We start from the raw sequence: 18,120 nt of genomic DNA, 5'->3' as shown, positions 1-18,120 counted from the left end.
AATATGAAACATTGTAATATGAATGAATGGGAAGCTCAAAGCCAGTCTAGCTACTGGAGTAAAGATCAAATTTTGCAGAAATTTATAATATAAAGAAAAAAAAAGGTACAATATTTTAAGTAAGAGGGAAAAATTAACTCTTTGGCAGCTTTAGATTATCTGCATACATATGAAATAATGTTAAAAAATTATACCCAATATATTAATGTGAGCTTCTCATTTATTCAACATGTATAAAAAAAACTCTAATTCTAGTCATCAGTAGCACAAGAACTGATATGGAAGATCAATAAAACACATTTTATATTCCAACAAAACATGTGTAAACCACCTTGTTCTTTGAGATGTGACTTCCAGTCCAGATAGCTGAAATAATCAGGCCTCTACAAAGTTTGTCTAAAAGTTGCAACCTTCTATCACACTTTTATTCTCGTATGGGCAGAAACTAAAAACATACAAACACAAAAAACAAAAAAAAAACAAAAAAAAAAACGTTAAAATATAGAAGAAACTATTTCCCTTTTAGCACAACAAATATCCTTTAGCACACATTTGGCAAGACTTTGAAAAACCTCCTTAACAATTCAACACAAGTTTATTCAATATCCTTCACATGTTAAGATTTTGGAAGCGATCAGTCCACTAGTCATCTTACATCTTTTCAAATATATTGTCATTTTATGAATATAGCGCTGTGTATAAAATTAGAAAAACATCAAATAAACTTTAAAAGGGATCCAGAAATAGATTCAAATTAATTATATGAAAACACACATGATTTACAATATTCTACAGCCTCAGATTGAGGGTCTGGATGGAACATGTTGCTACAGTGTTAGTAACCAAAGAGTTATATAATACATAACAAGGCTGGCAAATGTGAGGAAAACAAACCAAAGTGGCATAAATTTAGACAACGCGAGCCTGTTTCTCCGTCCGGTGTGACAAGGAATAAAAGACAGGAGCGGTAATCCCACTAAGACACCACTAAACACAGAGGCATACACACACGTAGCCGTGTGCTGGGGAAGATGCGGTGAATGGTCGTTGCGTCACATAAACATATTTATTCTGTTCAGCCGACATCAGAGGATGGAAGACGGACACTGAGAGTCGGTTCAAATACAGCGAGCACAGATTGTCTCTGGTCTGTGTGCTTGCAGCTGCCAGTTTATGTCTAGATTTCTGCCCATGTGGAAATTCCCTGCAGTAGCAGAGGAGTTATCAGCGTTTTGCAACTCTTGATGTCTAACAACTCTAGACGGCCTCAGCTTCCTCTTCCTATGTCAAAAAGCGCAGAAAGCTGCACGCAAAGAGTTTATTACAGCATAACAAATCAGTGTTTTATTGTTGGTTAACCCAAAGCCTTTCAGTGAAATGTGTGTGTGTGTAATTTTTATGATTGTATCGAGAGAAATCTTTATAATTAGCACTCTTAGGGTCTACACATTTAAAGCACTTTATCATGAAATAAAGGTTAAGAATATCTAGCAAACATACCCTGACAAATTTTTCTTTAGCTTACCTATTTTAACCATAATTTAGATGGCAAACATGTTAAACAGTTCGGCTGCTATTCTACGAGGATCTCCTCAGTCTTTATCGGTTCTGGTGGGGTGCCAGAGTTGGACAAATCAGAGCCTTCATCTTTGGAGACATCTTCTTGCTGCAGCAGCATGCCTGCACCTGCGCTTCCCGGCAGTCCTGCTAATCCCCCTTGGGAGAAGCACAGGTGTTTGATCACCTCAGCGGGGCTGGAGAAGGTCGTCGCACAAATGTTGCATTTGTAAGGCTTCGAGGAGCCCAAGAACATGGCCTCCATCTGGTTGCTGTCTTCCCCTGCAGCGCAGAGCTCCATGCTCTGCCGGTCCACCATGGTGTAGGTGTCGGCGCCCTGGTTCAGGCAGACATGGCGGGCGGCTTGGTTGGCACGGCAAAAGCTCTTCCCGCACGCGCTGCACTTGAAGGGCTTCCCCGTGTGGATGTACATGTGCTCGCGCCAGTGGCTCTTCTGAATGAACTTGCGTCCGCACGTGGAGCACTCGTACTTCCTGCGCTTCACTTCGCGGTCCAGGTCGGCGTTCTCCAGGTTGTCGATGTCCGCGATGTCCGACGGAGGCGGGGTGTCTGCCTGGGAGCTCAACCCTCCCACCCCCCACGTGGAGGTGGACACCTCTGCTTGGGGAGAGTCAGAGTTGGTGCCTGAGACGGGAGTTTGTTCGTTGTCGCTGATGATCTCCACAGCTGTGGCCGAGGCGCTCGAGCCGGCCTTGATTCCTTTAGAAGCCCCCTCTGCCAACATGCTGTTCTCTCTGATCACAGCGGGCGACGGCGGCGCCTTGCTGGGCTCCGCCGCCGCCTGCTGGAGAGCCTGTGTGTGGTGCAGGAGATGTTCTCTCAGCAGACTTCTCTGGGTGAATCTGCTCTTGCAGAGGTGGCACGAGTAATACTTCCTGAAGGAGGAACTTCTCTTCATTATGCTCGGCTTTACATGGAGGATCGCAGTGGCGGAGGAACCATCTGCGCTCAGTACGTCCATTGCCCCCTCCTCACCGGATGCCTTCGCGCTGCTGGTTGAGGCCTCGATATCAGGGGGCGATGCAGCTTGCTTGGACAATAGGGCGTTTGTGAACGACGCCGTGGCGGGTGAGGACACTTTCCCCTCCGAGTTCAGTTGCTCCAAGTCAAACGGTGAGGAGAGCTGTCGACGAGCCGGTACTCTGGCTGACAGCGCCACCTGCTGGTCGGATATCTGTATGCCGTAGAGCGAGGTGGAGAGGTTGATGCTCTGATCGGGGTGGGAATACACCGACTGGCTGGCCTCCTGCAGGAGCGGATACGCGTGGAGGAATCTGACTCCCTGCTCGAGACGCGCCGGGTCTATCAGCTGGGGGGCGAGCTTGCCTGTGTACATCAGGTTGAGGAGATAGCTGAAGATATCTGGCTGGATGTCAGCGGCCTTCAGACGCACGCAGTCACTGAAACCAAACACATTACAGTGAATAGTGGGAAAGGATTAGAGGGTTTTAACTTAGGGTTGCGCCGACTCAAAAATCTGGGCTGTTATCGATATATTTTATTACTATTGTCGTTGTTGCCAATATCCATTATTATAAATACTTCATGTCCCTCTGTCATTTCGTTTCATCTAATCTTTATTTCACTTGGAAAATCCCCGGGAGATTAAAAATGTCTTTTGCAAGAGAATCCTGAGACTGACAGCGGCACACAGACGCCTTTTGACTCCAGCACTGCTCCTCTGCTTCGATTAAACTCCCCTTAATCCTGCTCTGCATCACTTTCACATGACCGATATGGTCCCTTCTCCCTCCTGAAACAAATGGCAACAAGATGGAAATAAACCTTGATTATTAATATTGGCCCAATTTTACTTATCAGAACGAAAATTGACTAATATCGACCGATACTGATGTCAGTGCCGATATATCGTGCATCCCTGTTTTAAATGAAATCATTTTGTCCTAACTCAACAAAAAAAATTAAGTAGTTTTAGCGGAATTTTGTGATTAAAAAAGTGTGGTGTGTATTCAGGTCCTTTTTAGCCTGACATCCCTAAATAAAATATAAAATAAATGCAACCAATTCCTTCACAAGTCAACTTATAAGGTTTTAAAAAAAAAAACAGTCCAGAGCAGGTGGTTTTACAAACAGCTGACTCAGGCCAGGGTGCATCAACTTCTGTTTTCTATCTTTATACACACAGAGAAAGACCCATTTATTCCTACCTGTCCTGGTGAATAAAGAGCATTCTGAAGTAGTTGGAGAAGGCAGCGAGGACCGCTTTGTGGGCTTTGAAGAAGACGTCTCCAATAGCCACAGTGCAGTCGCACAGGAAGCCAAATTCCCTCTGAGCGTTAAGCTGTTGCAGCAGGATAAGACCATGGTTGGCCAACTCCATTCTTCAACCTGCACAAACACACACAGACACACACAAGAAGCCATAAGTTTCCCGTCAAGCAGCAGACGAGAGGTTGTTGTGACCACAAAGGATCAAGCTGTCAGTGATGATCTAACAACCTCACAAAGGGGAACGTAGCACAGCTGTAAAGAATCACTTAGAGATAATGGAGGCTATATATCTACTCTGTATCAAACAGCAGTAACAGTGAGGAACAAAAGGGGTTTGGTCAAACAAAACACCTTTGTTTGAATTAGTTCATTTAACTGTGAATTCCAGATATCTTTAACCAACAACCTGACTCCTTTATAGTACCATAAATTTTATGCACACGAGTCTTTAACTGACTTCTACTGATAGTCATGAGAATAAAATTGTCATATAAACCAAAAAAAACAAAAAAACAGTAGAGATCAAGCATGGGTCAGTCAAAGATTGTCACAGTATGATGAACTTCAGTAAAATACCAAAATATCACCATATTTAAATACAAAATAGAAAACCACAAAGTATAAAATTATCTAATCGCTTAGGGAGCATTAGCTTTATTTAAAAGCAAAATGAATCAGGTACTTCTACCTATAACATATTATATACATTTTTAAAGATAAAATGATAATGTTAAATAGATGTATTATTTGATGCATAACAATAAAGAAAAACTATGCTAAACTGATTTGTAGTTTTCCATTGCTTAATGTGTTTATAGGCTGGCTGTCTTTCGGCCAGCTGATATGCAGTGCACAGCAACAAGTAGGAAAAGGGGTGCATTCTTTGGACTCTCACTAAGATGATTAAGATAATTTTTTAAAACCTCGATACTTGATACTAGTAATCAAGCTACAATTAAGACTAATAAGTTCCTTCTGGTGAAAGAGAGATTATCATTAGCTGTGTGACACAAAACATTTAGGAAGAAGTTTAATTAAAAGAAAAATGTGTATGATTAAAAATATAATCTACACAGCTTTGACCATAAACAAACTTTAGAAATTCAACTGAATTTACTTTGATGAAGCACCAATCACTCAAAGTCAGCCTTAAGAGGCATTTCAGAGGTGCCTGCATTCTGCTGACCAATGAGATGAGTTTTGCTGACCCCAAAGGTCACCAAAGGACCCAGAGGGCTCCAGGCCATCACATGATCAGGGTTATGGGTGTCGACACACATTCCAAGGCAGAGCTGGTTCTACCCCCTTCAAGAGAAGTATGAAAACAGCCTATGGGAAGGGTCACTCTCCTTCCACTGACACTTTCTCCCTAACAGCACAAATAAAACGTCTGGAGACAGACAGCACCAGATACTTCATCGGTGTCGAGTCTTCAAAACGATCAGAAATCTGCCGCAAACCTTCAATCCAAAAAAACCATAAGGTACCATCCACCTGAAAACTTGTGGATTTCCACAGCAACACACACTAAGAAGCTAAAAACTACTGTTCTACTTTTGCTCATTATGAATGTTCCTTCAGGTATATTTAAGCTTGATTAGACAAAAGCATTTAAAGCTTAAAAAAAAAAAACTGAAGAAATTACAGATTCTTGATACCATTTGACGCTGTGGTTTATGTTTTAAACTGAACAGCTTAGTAAAAAGATGTATCTATAATAACGTTGACGCAAATATTTTGATCTGTTAGTGCAGACTGACTGAAATCTGATATGATTACTCATCTGCTTAGGGGAGACAACAGAAACCACTTTCAGCAGGTGCAGAAAGCATTTAGCTGGTGGCCCAAGGAGACCACCAGCTAAATACGTGTTGTACAGTACAAATGTTTAAAACGCTGTTTTCACACGTCCTTCTAAACGCTCTGCCTTCAAACCAAACCTTTGTAGAGAATGAAATAAACAGCATGCATAAGTTATTTTGGCTTCACAAGACGATAGTAGATATTAATTCGATTACATCACTGATTTTTCCATTGCTTAGTTTTCTATGGTAGGTGCTTGGTTAGTGTGTCATTTTTAATTATAGTTTGTGTAAAGGTCACAAAGTTTTCTCCTAAAATAAAGATCATATTTCAGTAGCAAGTTGCTATTGCACCAAACAGTACCTCCTGGTTTAAATGACAATCACACTTTGCAGCAATTGAGATTAATCATATCTTAAATAACATTAAATATTAATTTCAAGGTTCTGTCTTAGCACCAGAATGGAGAAAGAAAAGCTTTGATCAGGCACTTAGTTAAAAAGTCGTCCACAGATCTACAGCGGATCTAAGGGCTAAATGATAAAATTACAGACAAATATTGTTTTTCTCATTTGTTATTGCAGAAAGCTTTTGGTCATCTTCTAATTTCTAACTGCAGTATCAAAACAGAAACCACAATCAAAAATGAAATAATGGCTCCGCCATTTGAACAACACCTCGCAAAAAATATGTCTACCTTTATAACATATTCATATTTGGTTGCGTTAAAACCACAAAAAGGCAGTTTATAATTTTGCAATGGCAGGAAACTGATACATGGCTTTCACATTTTTAGCAAAAATAAAAATGATTGTGAAACACGGCAGTGGCAGCATCATGCTGTGAATGTGCTTTTTTTCCCCAAAGGGACAGAGAAGTTGGTAAGAGTTGATGGGAAAATTAACACTGGGAGAAATCCTGTTAGAGAATGAAATAAAGTTGAGGCAGGGAAGAGGATTCCAGTGTGACAACATTTCACATTCATTGGGTCTCAGTTCTAGCTGAGCAAAATATTTTTGCCTTTTATTTTGCAGGGCTGTTTACTAATTCTAAAAGGTATTTTTGGGGTTATATTTCATTGTTTTATGGTAGTCTATTACTGAATATTCAGATCAAAGTATATTCATGAGTTAGAACGACCAGACATAAATCAAACTGAGGATCTGTGATACAACTTAAAAATGACTCTTCACAGATATTCCTCATATGACCTAATCGAATCAAGCTACATTTCAAAGAATATTAAAAATATTTCCGTGATGTCTATACCTGCAAATAACTAATTGAATTATCTTCAGATTTCTGGAAATTGTACCAATTTGTATGTGATCTTTAGTGGACCGATTGGTGCATATTTACATATTATCACATTAGCAGAAAATTTTTGCTTTTGCTCTGCCTATAAGCACTTGATACAGTCTAACATTTACAGAAAAATTAAACAAGTCCATGGCAGACTGTAGGTTAAATGAAAAAATTAACAATAACACTTATACAGCATCCATCCATTCCATATCCCTGCATACCACCAGCAGTCTTTGTCAGAAACTGGTACACCTTGGATTGGTTTGCCAGTGTATCATGACACACATCAAAGGCGAACACGACAAACATCTCTTCACAAACAACCCTAAGGGCAACCTATGAAGCTGGGCTGCCCACAGAGAGACCACGCATTAATGGTTGGGAATCGCACCCAGGGAACTTTGTCTGTTCAGAGCAACAGTGCTAACAAGAAAAATTACAACAATACATATATAGTAATACATGAAAAAATAAACAAGCATAAGTTTAAATTTATTCCACATAAAAGGGAAAATTGTTAGTCATTACTGACTTAACATAGAAGGTTTCTGAAGTCGTGACATATTCATTTTGGGCATATCTGAAACAATTTGTCTAGAAAATAACCAGTATCTTGGGGATTGCTATATGCGCCTGATTACATAATTTATTAGGACTACTGCAGAGTTGCCTTAAATGACACTAGTTTAAATCACATGGTGTAATAAGCTGCCACAATGCCATGTCTTTGCCAACTTGTTTGTAAAGATCTAGCACCGCCCCTGCTGTGATGTAGACACGTGGAACTGTCGCTTCCGTAGTGAGACGTTCGGTTACTCTGAAAATACACAGTGAACCGCCTGAGAGGAAAGCGTGTGAGAAAGGTAAACATGACGCAGGAATAAAACAGTTCTATCTGGTAAACAAAATATATCAGCAAAATCACACGAAGAATAATCGTGGGGAAGCACATTGAAACAAGAGGACTCCGTCGGTCTCTCGTGGTTGCTAGCGCGAGAAAACGGACACACATGCACGAACACACGCGCGCGCTCGTAGGAACAGACAGCGCGAGACGCAAGGGGGATGGGGCTGGTCACGAACGCGTTTCTTTTAACTTCCCCGTGACAATTACAGTTAGCCAGAAACAAACCGAACCGCAAAAATAACGAACCAGTGTTAGCTAAACGAACACATATGAATGTACTGCTGGGCAACCGTACTTGCGCTCTGCTGAAATCACCGGAGTTCCTCCGTATCGCCCTTGTTTGTTTGCTACCGGAGACCCAGCCGTCCGTCCTCTCTGCGCTCGCTGCAGCTTCAACTGTGTTCCTTGTAAACGCAGCATTCGTTGGCGGCGGAGGGTCGTCCGTCGGTGTTTTCCGGTTAGGGGTTTTACGTTACAATCACATGACTTGCGAGTGGGGAGAAAGAAGAAAACAGTCAGAGAGAGAGAGTAGGGAGAGATGAGGGAAAAAAGCAGCCGTTGTAAAAATCCGTTGAAGGGGCGGTTGAGTTAACGTTAATTTCCCGCACTGTGTAACCGTCGTGGCACCAAGCCCTGCTAACCATTTTTTCTGTTTCTTTCTCTGACAGCCGGCGAGATCCAACCGCTACAGTCACAGCGTATAGTGGTAACAGCGCCTCAATATAACAATAGAGCGGTGGTAGAATTAATATGTCCCAGCTATATCAGATCGTTTTTAAAATTTACATTACAAACTCACTTTTGTCTATATATCATTTATCTATGAATCTATTAAACAAAAATATTAACAGTTATGAAGTTAGGTAAACCAGATAACAGCTTTGATATTTTAGTATTTTCTTCTATACTCAGTTTTTATGTTTTTAAATAGCAAAATCAGCATATGTCGTGTCTCAGATTTAAATGTTTTCTACAGGTATAAAAATATTGCCTGATATTTAGGATTACAGAGCGTAAATACTTATTTTAAGTTTTAATAGATGGTTAAAGTCCCCTAAATAATAAAAAGTTACAAAACTATTACTAGACATGTACCTGTCCAGGTTTTCCTGTCTTTGGGATCTAACTTGCTTGTTCAAAATGTGACCAATTCCGATGTTATTTAATAATGAATAAACCACTAACTCTAAATACCTACAAGTTGTTGATTCTGTTTAACCTTTTTACTACAATCCCATCAGGGCAAATGGAATTTGGCATGCATTTTTGTTGTGATTTCTAAACTGTTATTGCACAGTCATAAACACAGTAATATTAAGTAAATGTGAGAAACTGAAAACTGAAGTTGTTTCAAAAAAAGCAGCAGAACTCATCAATCATTGCGGTTTTTTTTTCAACCATGACTGTTTATTTATAAAGCACTTTAAAAACAGCAAGACTGACATAGTTGCTGTAAAAAATAATTAAAAGACAAACAAATGTTAATGAATAAAACTTGACACATAACAAAGACACATAAAATAAATACATCATATGTAATAAGTAAAAAAAAGCACAAAAGCAACAGAGAGTAAATAAAAACCAGTCACAATTTTACAGTTCTACTATGTATAATTTTGGCCGTAAAAGGGTTAAAGAGAAACATTTTAAGTCATTTACCCTCTAGTTAAAAAACTAAATGTGAAACTTTTTTTAAAGTAAAATATGTAATAAGGTAAAATATACATTATTAAAAATAACACACAACTAACCCTATGTAAGAACACATCTAAAAGAGGGTATGATGACATAACAAATGAGTACAATTCTTTCACATCCATTTACTTTATTCTAAATTCTAATTTATTTTTATTAGTTTGTTTTTTTTACTTTCAAATGATTCTACAATGTGTTTCCATTGTGAAGTTTGTAAAAGATATGAAACATTACTACATATCAATCAAAATCACAGAAAGTATATGAATATTGATTTGAGCGTTGTTGGTAGTTTTAGTAAATGTGATTTAAAAAGCTTAATTAATACAGACATGGTGATTTATTACAAGATGTTCATGTTTCAACATAATCCAAAAATAACTCACACTAATGTGAAAATAGGCAGTGAATATTGAACAATAAAGATACTGACTGCTAAAAACAGTGAAATTACTAACTATGTGGAAAATTCACCTTTTCACTGCAACAGGTTTCAGTAGAGGAAAGGAGTGTCAAAGAACAGAACTTCAGCTAAACCACACATGTTGCCTATTCTGAGGCACAGGAAGTGTAGGAGGACCTTCTCACAACTGCACTTTGGATTTGTGTCAATATTTTGTCATCAGATGTTGTCATCAGTAAGTTGGTTGAGGTTGTCACAATGTAAACAGCCTTTTTTTCCCCCCAGACCTTTAAAGTATTTCTACTTAATAGGAAAAGAACCAGACTAAGCAAGTTCTAGCTTAGTAAAAATGCATGCACTGCAGGAGGAGGTTGGGCGGAGACTCTATGTAAATGGACATGGGTGATACAGGAGGGGGGAGAAAGTCTGTGAAGCAGAACTCATAAGGATCTTTCCAGCTTCTACCCTGCTAATATAAAAAGAGGCAAACAATATCATGCATAGGGCCCTAAAATAAAGTACTATACACGTGTTACAAGCAAAACATTGACAGAGGCCACTAGTGGAGGAGTAGTAGGGGGAAAAGACAGATGAACAAAAGCATGTTTAGTTTGCTGAAAGACCCACAGCAGGGGCTCATTGAAAGAAGCAGATAAACTGTTGTCTATCTTATCACTGGGCCACCTTTCTGTTTTGTCACAAAGGTGAATACATTGTAATCACTAGTTTTAGTTTTGCACGTCTTTGCTCATTCGGCACCTCTTCAATAATTTGTGCTGTTTCTCAGAACAGCTTTTTCTGAAGAGATCCTGACTGGACCTTCACATGACTATCCCATCTCTGATCTCCGTTAAACTGATTTGGCTTGCAGTAATCGATTTTTAAATCAACAACATATTCTGCAATAAATACTTTTAATGCCACATTTGTGCCAGTGCACAGTTTTCCAGACAGCAAAACCAGCAGGCCTGGTGCATCTGTGCTGAGCTGAAAGCGGCCCGCTTAAACAGGGCTTTTTAACGTGTGCTGCTGCCCTCCCCCTCGTCCTTGGCCTGTTTTAAAACCGGAGTGGTGAGTCACTCCTCTCTCGGTTTAGAAAAACAGATCCGGCCAGGCAGGGCCCCGGCGGGGGGATGGGAGGCCCGTGGTGGATGAACACCGGAGGTGGACGCAGCTGGACTCCTGCTTTCAGGGACCCCAGCATCCTGACGACGGGCCTGCTTGTTCCTATAGTGATCTGAGAGAGGGGGAAAAAAACACGGCCAGGATTAATGGATAGATCTTTGCAGCCTGTAAAATGTGACTGTGGCCAATCACTTGGGTATGTCCTTCAAACTTGGAGGAAGCCCTATCCTGTATCCAGACCTTCAATCCCTCATATGACCTCTTGGCTTAATGCTCTCCCAAGTCTCTATTTTACAGGTTAGGTGTTTTATATCACAACAGGCAGTACAGCACATTTACATTTCTCTTTCAAGTTCCACCAACTCAGTTAAACACAGAATTACAAGCTAAGATAACTGAATTCACATGTGACATTAACTATATTCTGTCTCTCTTACACAATCATATATTATGCTATTAATATTTAATTGGACTGCTTAACTGAAACTAACTTAAGAATAATTTATTTCCCACTAGATAGCCTCTTAAACCCTCCTATTTTCCCGCCAAAGAGCCCTGGGGAGTGGGGGGTTGTGCTTGGGGGTAGCGTGGGGGGCCCTCTCCCCTTGTTCTTTTTAGAGTTTAACGGCAGTTGGCATCCATTAATTTGACCCCAGGGGGGTTCGAATTCTGGCCTGTTCTGAAAGGGCGAATCAATATCTCCATGACAACTGTCGCTCCAGGCAACCCAGGATGCTCTGGCTGCGTCCGGAAACAACAAACTTGACATGCGCAGTGCGGTAACAATTCCAAAAAGAGACATCCCGAGAGCGAACACATTTTAAAAGAATAACTAAAATCCTGTTATGAACGTGAAGGCAACGTCGTCTTTGAAGAAGTGTTGAAGTTGCAGTCTATTTTTTAGCCGCTAGATGGCAGCATCACAACTAACTCAAAACAAACGTAACACTACGACTCTACAGCAATATAAACATATCAGATTCTTCTTTTTAAAAAATCTGAAGAGAATGATGCTTAGCGTTGTTACTGGTTATGTCTAAAAGACAAGCAAAAAACTTGTTCACAAGTTTCAGTTGGTTACTTTGGCAATGTCCGTGTAAGTGTTGTCAATAAAGTTTACATTTGAATTGCTTACCTCTGCAACAACAATGGCGGCGGGTCAAATTGGCTACGGAGTTCCTCCTTCACTGTCTGCCAAAGTGACGGGGTATGTTGATGGCTAATTGAATGACTTTCTCGTGTGTTTCACAATGTGGGAAAATATAATGATGTATTTAACCAATAGTCATATGATAGCAGAGTCCCAGGCTGTACCGGTGGCTCAATGCTAACACATATCTTGTTTGAGCTACTCCGTGTCTGCGTTTATAGATGAGCATCACATTTAATTAATTCAACTTCAGTATTGGAGATTTGACTTATTATATTAAGTATAAGTATTAATATACTACCAAATAATTAGCCAATTTAATTGTTACCGTCATCTGATGCCAAGGGTAGTTTCAAGACTGCTGGACACCATGTAAGGCAGTCTTGCCCCACAAATTTCACATTTTGAAGAAAGGTTTTACAAATAAAAACAGTTTATTAGTATTCCAACAGTTTGGGACTATTCTGTCCATGTTTAGCACTTTTAAGTGGTATGCTCTCAAGCTGTATCCCTTGTAACCTATTAATTGCACTTTTTTTCAGTTATCACAAATTACAAAACGGTTCAATGAATTGAAAACTGTTTTATAGAATGTCTCTGTATAAAATAATTCTGTCTAGGTTTTACTTGTCTCTGTATTGTGATCTTCAGGCTGGACTGCATGTAAGGTGATTAAGAAGCCCAGAAATATTGTTAAAATCTTTTGGGGCTTCTACAGTTAAATATAGATTTCAAGAACTGAAATTGATTTATAGTCTTACATTAGTCTAGATTAGAAAAAAATGTGTCCAATTTCGATTAAGTGTTGTGGATTAGAGGAGAGTAAATGTAGATGAATGGCTCTTCATTCAGCACCTAATTCTGTGAGTAACTTGTCTTTTTTTTCTTTAGGTCATTTGCTTACTTGACTATAAGAGACAGAATGCCAACCATTTTGACTAAAGCTATAGACACCATACATCGTAACAAAAACAAGTTTTTTGAGGAACATGGTGAGGTAAGAGATGTTTTTGTTCAGTTCATTTTCAATGTTTAACAGGGGTTGTTTTAGAAGTTTATTCTCCTTTGAAAAGGAGGGGATCAGTGCGGAGAAACAAGCAATATCTCTACTGTCTAAGCTGAGGAATGAGCTACAAACCGATAAGCCATTCCTGGAATTGATGGACGGCTTGTCAGACACAGAGTCCTGGAACCAGTACATGCAGAGACAGCAGAGCCAGCTGGGTGACCAGGAGCTTGTTAGCTGGTTCAAGTTGCCCTGGTTGTATGTGGAGTGCTACATGTACAGGAGAATACAAGAGGCAATCTGGCTGAAGTGAGGAGGATTTTCCTTTTTTTTTTTTTTTTTTTTTTTTACATAAGTCTTCTGATCCAAAACGTTGACGTTAGATATGTTCGACAAGCTTCTTTGTCATTAAAGAAGTGTATTTTTAACAAGGTTTTATTTGGAATGGGTATTTTCCCTTGAGACTAAAACCATGTATACACCTTTTTGTTGTGCATTTAGCTATATTTTATTTTATTTTGAAGTAAATTTTCTTTTGATTGTTGTTGTGTTTTTTTTTTTTTTCAGTCCTCCAATAAACAACTTTGACGTCTTTAACGAGGGAAAGACCCAAAGTTTTTTTGAGTCTCAGCAGGCTGTGATGGCTTTGTGTACTTACCTGGGAGATGTTCAGAAGAGCATGGAGAAGCTATCAGAGAACCAGCTGTCTGAACATTTCAACAAACTGCTCCAGGTCAGTATTTTTAACAGTTAGTATCAAGTGCTCTGCAGAGTAAGAGGAATTGATTTAACAGAAGAATGAGTAATATTAGAATATGTAAATGTATGATTATTAAATATTTCGGAAAACGAATGACCAAAAAATAAATGTAACGGTCACCCAGCTTTGAATTAAAACTGCATCTTAACTCAACAAAATATTCTAAATGTGAAGCATATCACTATTTTTTTACACTATTTTATAAATCATTTTAAAATGAAGAAATCTTTTATAACATTAACCTGGTTGTGTTGTTAGAATAGATAAATGTAATAGATCTGTACGGTATTTAGGATATACTGGTAACATAAATACCGTATATAGAAGAGGGGTTTTTTCCCCTACAAAACCCCACTTTTTTTTATCTGGTAAAAATAATGTAACATTGACAAAGAATCACAACAATGAGTGAGAAGAAAAAGGATCACATGGATTTATGGCTTTCTGTTTGACTTCCTCTAGGTTTCTCTCTGGGGGAACAAGTGTGATCTTTCCATCTCTGCTGGTCAAGAGAACTCCCAGAAGGCTAGTCCAATAGATTCCCTCCCCAGCTTACAGTCTTTCATCTTGGTGAATGACTCCAACATGGTATGGTTGACTCTTACTTCGTCAAGAAGGCCGGAGGGGTCAGGGCAAAAAACTGCAGACAGAGTTGACATTGTGCTAGACAATGCTGGCTTTGAGCTGGTCACTGACTTAGTCTTAGCAGATTTTCTGGTGTCTTCGGGCCTCGTGCGTCACATTCATTTTCACGGCAAATGCTTTCCGTGGTTCGTCTCTGATGTCACAGCTAACGACTTCCAGTGGACCATCCGGCAGACCATGGCAGCCAATCATAAGTGGATGAGTAAGAGTGGCTACCAGTGGCAGAGCTATCTCAATGAGGGTATTTGGAGCTATCACGACCATCCTTTCTGGACGCAGCCCCACGAGTTCTGCGACATGGCAGCTGATGCGCCCGACCTGTACGCAACCCTGCAGGAAGCAAACCTGGTGCTATTTAAAGGCGATCTCAACTACAGGAAGCTGACTGGGGACAGGGAATGGGGCCACACGGTGGATTTCTGTACTGCGCTGAGAGGTTTTGAGCCTGCACCGCTATGCAGTTTGAGAACCCTCAAAGCCAATGTGCAGGTCGGTCTGCAGCCGGGACAGGGGGAGAAGCTGAGCACCCAAGACCCATCATGGATGACCAATGGGAAGTACGCTGTTATTCAATTCCACGGCCCAAAGTTGGAGTAGTAAGCATGACCTCAGGATTTGACTGGGACGACTGGACTTTATCAGATTTTACTGTAAGAAAGCATCAAAATTAGGTGCTGCCATTAAGCTATAACGAGACAAAGTTATCAAAGGTTCTTTTTAAGGACTTCAAACTTATTCACGAAATGCACAATAACAGACTGTATATATCAATGCCATCTAATATGTAAAATGTCATAACTTTTAAACAAATTATAAGTTGAACTACAGCTCCCAATGGTTGTACATTTGTCTACATCGCTAATATCTCACTTTCGGTTTACATTGCAGATAACTTGTGTATCTTACACTTCGAATTAAGTCAAAATGTTTACAGTTTATGCAGAATAGAATAGAAAACCTAAAATTATATTTTGGGTTTATTAAATCTAACCTTAAAGCTGCAACGTTGGTGGTATTAAAATGGTTATTTGTGATTTTTCTTTTTAATTCATCACAAATTGCAAAACAAGAAAATCATTTAACTGATCTAGCACTGTGGAAGGTTTGTTTCCTCAGTTGAATAAATGTAGATGGTAATAAAAGCGGGTATAGGGACGATGTAGGAGTGAGATGACTTTAATGTGCTGCTTCTGTTTTGGAGGGAAAAAAACAAATACTCTTTACTAATTGACAAAAATGAATGATCTTGGCTTGAAACTCTGGTAGAGAGCAGAATTAATCTATGCATTACGACAGCTTTTACAACTTCCAAACAACAAGTCAACCGCAGACCATCAAACTCCAACTGCAGTGTTTGGAAATGCTGATAATTTTAACCCTGATTCAACAGAACACAAAGCTTGAAGAAAGTTTGGTTTTTCCTTCCAGTTTACAGAATATTTTGCCAAATGTCTTTGAGGTCATGGAGATTTTTTTTTATCTAATGTGCTGATGTTGATCTGGATTATATTGTGACCTCCTGGATGATTTGTCGATGTACTCTTGGAGTAATTTTGGTAAGTCTGCACTTTCTGAAACATTTAAGTCAATCACCTGGTTCCACTGATCTGACAGTTGGGAGGGGTGAACAAAATGAACTTAATTTTTTCCCCAATGTGTTGTGATCCTTATTGCAATAAAGATATGTGATCAGGATTTAAAAAGTCACTGTATTATTTTTATTGGCAATTACTGATGGGCTTCATCACAGCATATAAGATATTAAAACACTATTATCCAATATGTGACTGTAGTTCACCATGCTGAGTAGTGAAGATTTAGTGTTAAAAATAAAGTGCACTTTAATTGCATTTTTTCATATTTTCAAATAATTATGTACTGATGCTCTGATGGAACTAACATAAAAAAATAACCGCGATCCTGACCGTAATGTTTGCTATTATGGTGGGTTCTTATAATAATGAAAAATTTCCCAATAATGATTCAGTAATAGCTCTATTTGCAGTAATCTGAGCTGGATGTAGCTAAGGAAATTGACTTCAGTTTTCAAAAAATAAAATGTGGTTAATCATGACTTTAAAAGGGGTGCTATTCATTTTCCACATAGGGCCAGGTTAGTTTGTATAGTCATCTTTTAAAAATGTTTTTTTTTTGTATTCACTTTAGTGAGAGAATAAAATGTGTCTAATGATCTGAGACATATCTACAGCATTTTTGCGACAGTTATTTGAAGGGGGGGCAATACTTTCTCACCCCACTGTTTGAATCGATGCAGTTCACATTCAATATTGAGTGTCACATCAGTTTGTTGCTCACCTGTTGACCTTTTACATGGCTGGGTTCAGGTTGGAGACCACTTGACAAAACCGCCGTAAGTTGCTACTAAAATGTGCATCACGATTGATATTCTTTAAAAGATAAAAGGTCTGCTTTGTCAGTGAGACCTTAGATGAAAATAAGTTCAATTACTGCAAGAAGTCACTTATCTTTGTGCCTTTTAGGTCGTTTATTTCCCACCCTTTGTGTTTCCTGATGTCTTAAGTTTATTCCGGGGCAATTGCACAAAAATATGTATAATCAGACCTGCTAGTTTTCCACTTGACCTGTCATGGAAATCGGAAGGGTAAGTCAAGAAATATGCTCCTTAACAATTGAGTGTCAAACTTTGTCAATGTGGTGTTCATTGTTTGCGTATGAATTTAAAAAGAAGGAACTTCTCATTTTATGTTCTTGAACAATATATATTTGTTTGACCATATCTCTTATTCTTGCAGATTAAAAACCTGTTGTAGAGAGAAATTACATTTCTCAAAGTCGTCTTGACTCACCTTTTTTTTTACTTGCCTTGACATCTGATGCCTGAACATTTAAGGAGCAAACCCTACAATTTCTCTTTTGAACATAAAATGCAGTTGAAAACAGATAATTTACAGTGGAAAAAAGAAAAACATACATTACCATTGCTTTTTTTTTAACCAAAGATTTGTAGTTTGCCAAATGCTAGAATTTTCATTTTAAACTTTTTAATCAATTAATTCAAATCAGAAGTTTGTACATTGCAATTTGGGAAGGCTCTCTTTGTGATGTTATGGCTTTATAAGTTTGTGTAAGGTTAACTCAAGATATACGAGTTAAACGCCGGCAGACATGCAGATGCACTGCTATATGACATCACTGGAAAATGAAAACAAATCAGCCAAAATATCAGATGGAGAATCACAAGCCTCCACAAGTCTGGGTCATTCTTTGGAACGGTTTCTAAATGCCTGAAGGTTTCACTTTCATTCAAGCAAGTTTACACAACTATAAACAGCTTGGTAAAATTTCCACTATCATATATTTCAGAACGTATGTTGGTTCTGTGTCCTAAACATTAATGTGTTTGGGTGATGAATTTATCAACCTGAGCATAAAATCAAAATACATGTGAAGATGTAGGTCAAAGCTGATAAGTTTGATTATTTACAGTGAAACGAATCCTGTGTTTGTAGGGGCTGAAAGGCCACTCAAA

The 18,120-nt window shown here is 39.0% G+C and overlaps 2 protein-coding genes across 3 annotated transcripts; one reads left to right on the top strand and one right to left on the bottom strand.

The window, feature by feature from the left end:
* Positions 1–202: 202 nt before the first annotated feature.
* zbtb2b (zinc finger and BTB domain containing 2b) lies at positions 203–8,677 on the bottom strand. The gene is made up of 3 exons (XM_015031287.1): positions 8,121–8,677; positions 3,747–3,927; positions 203–2,978 (listed from the first exon to the last, which is right to left on the bottom strand). The coding sequence occupies exons 2-3, from the start codon at positions 3,917–3,919 to the stop codon at positions 1,574–1,576; spliced, it is 1,578 nt and encodes a 525-aa protein (XP_014886773.1). The 5' UTR covers positions 3,920–3,927; positions 8,121–8,677; the 3' UTR covers positions 203–1,573.
* A 3,388-nt stretch (positions 8,678–12,065) lies between these two features.
* armt1 (acidic residue methyltransferase 1) lies at positions 12,066–16,304 on the top strand. 2 transcript variants are annotated; one of them, XM_015031283.1, is made up of 5 exons: positions 12,066–12,255; positions 13,090–13,195; positions 13,272–13,513; positions 13,772–13,937; positions 14,427–16,304. In XM_015031283.1, the coding sequence occupies exons 1-5, from the start codon at positions 12,197–12,199 to the stop codon at positions 15,204–15,206; spliced, it is 1,353 nt and encodes a 450-aa protein (XP_014886769.1). In that variant the 5' UTR covers positions 12,066–12,196; the 3' UTR covers positions 15,207–16,304. The 2 variants fall into 2 exon arrangements, with proteins under 2 accessions (XP_014886769.1, XP_014886770.1); XM_015031284.1 differs by having other exon boundaries at positions 12,150–12,255; positions 13,317–13,513.
* Positions 16,305–18,120: the final 1,816 nt, after the last annotated feature.

Source organism: Poecilia latipinna, unplaced genomic scaffold (genome assembly GCF_001443285.1).
Source record: "Poecilia latipinna isolate Pla-1442-1.1 unplaced genomic scaffold, P_latipinna-1.0 Scaffold201, whole genome shotgun sequence".
Taxonomy (NCBI): Eukaryota; Metazoa; Chordata; class Actinopteri; order Cyprinodontiformes; family Poeciliidae; genus Poecilia; species Poecilia latipinna.
Note: the sequence above shows the minus strand (reverse complement) of the source record. Positions and strands in the feature narration are given on the sequence as shown.

What these genes read in the sequence shown, in the direction of transcription:
- zbtb2b (XM_015031287.1), bottom strand. Translation starts at nt 3,919, where the DNA reads ATGGAGTTGGCCAACCATGGTCTTATCCTGCTGCAACAGCTTAACGCT. An exon ending in CTCTTTATTCACCAGGACAG is followed by an intron (nt 2,979 to 3,746) that starts GTAGGAATAAAT and finishes GTTTGGTTTCAG; the next exon opens with TGACTGCGTGCGTCTGAAGG.
- armt1 (XM_015031283.1), top strand. Translation starts at nt 12,197, where the DNA reads ATGGCGGCGGGTCAAATTGGCTACGGAGTTCCTCCTTCACTGTCTGCC. An exon ending in TTTTTGAGGAACATGGTGAG is followed by an intron (nt 13,196 to 13,271) that starts GTAAGAGATGTT and finishes TCCTTTGAAAAG; the next exon opens with GAGGGGATCAGTGCGGAGAA. An exon ending in ATTTCAACAAACTGCTCCAG is followed by an intron (nt 13,938 to 14,426) that starts GTCAGTATTTTT and finishes GACTTCCTCTAG; the next exon opens with GTTTCTCTCTGGGGGAACAA.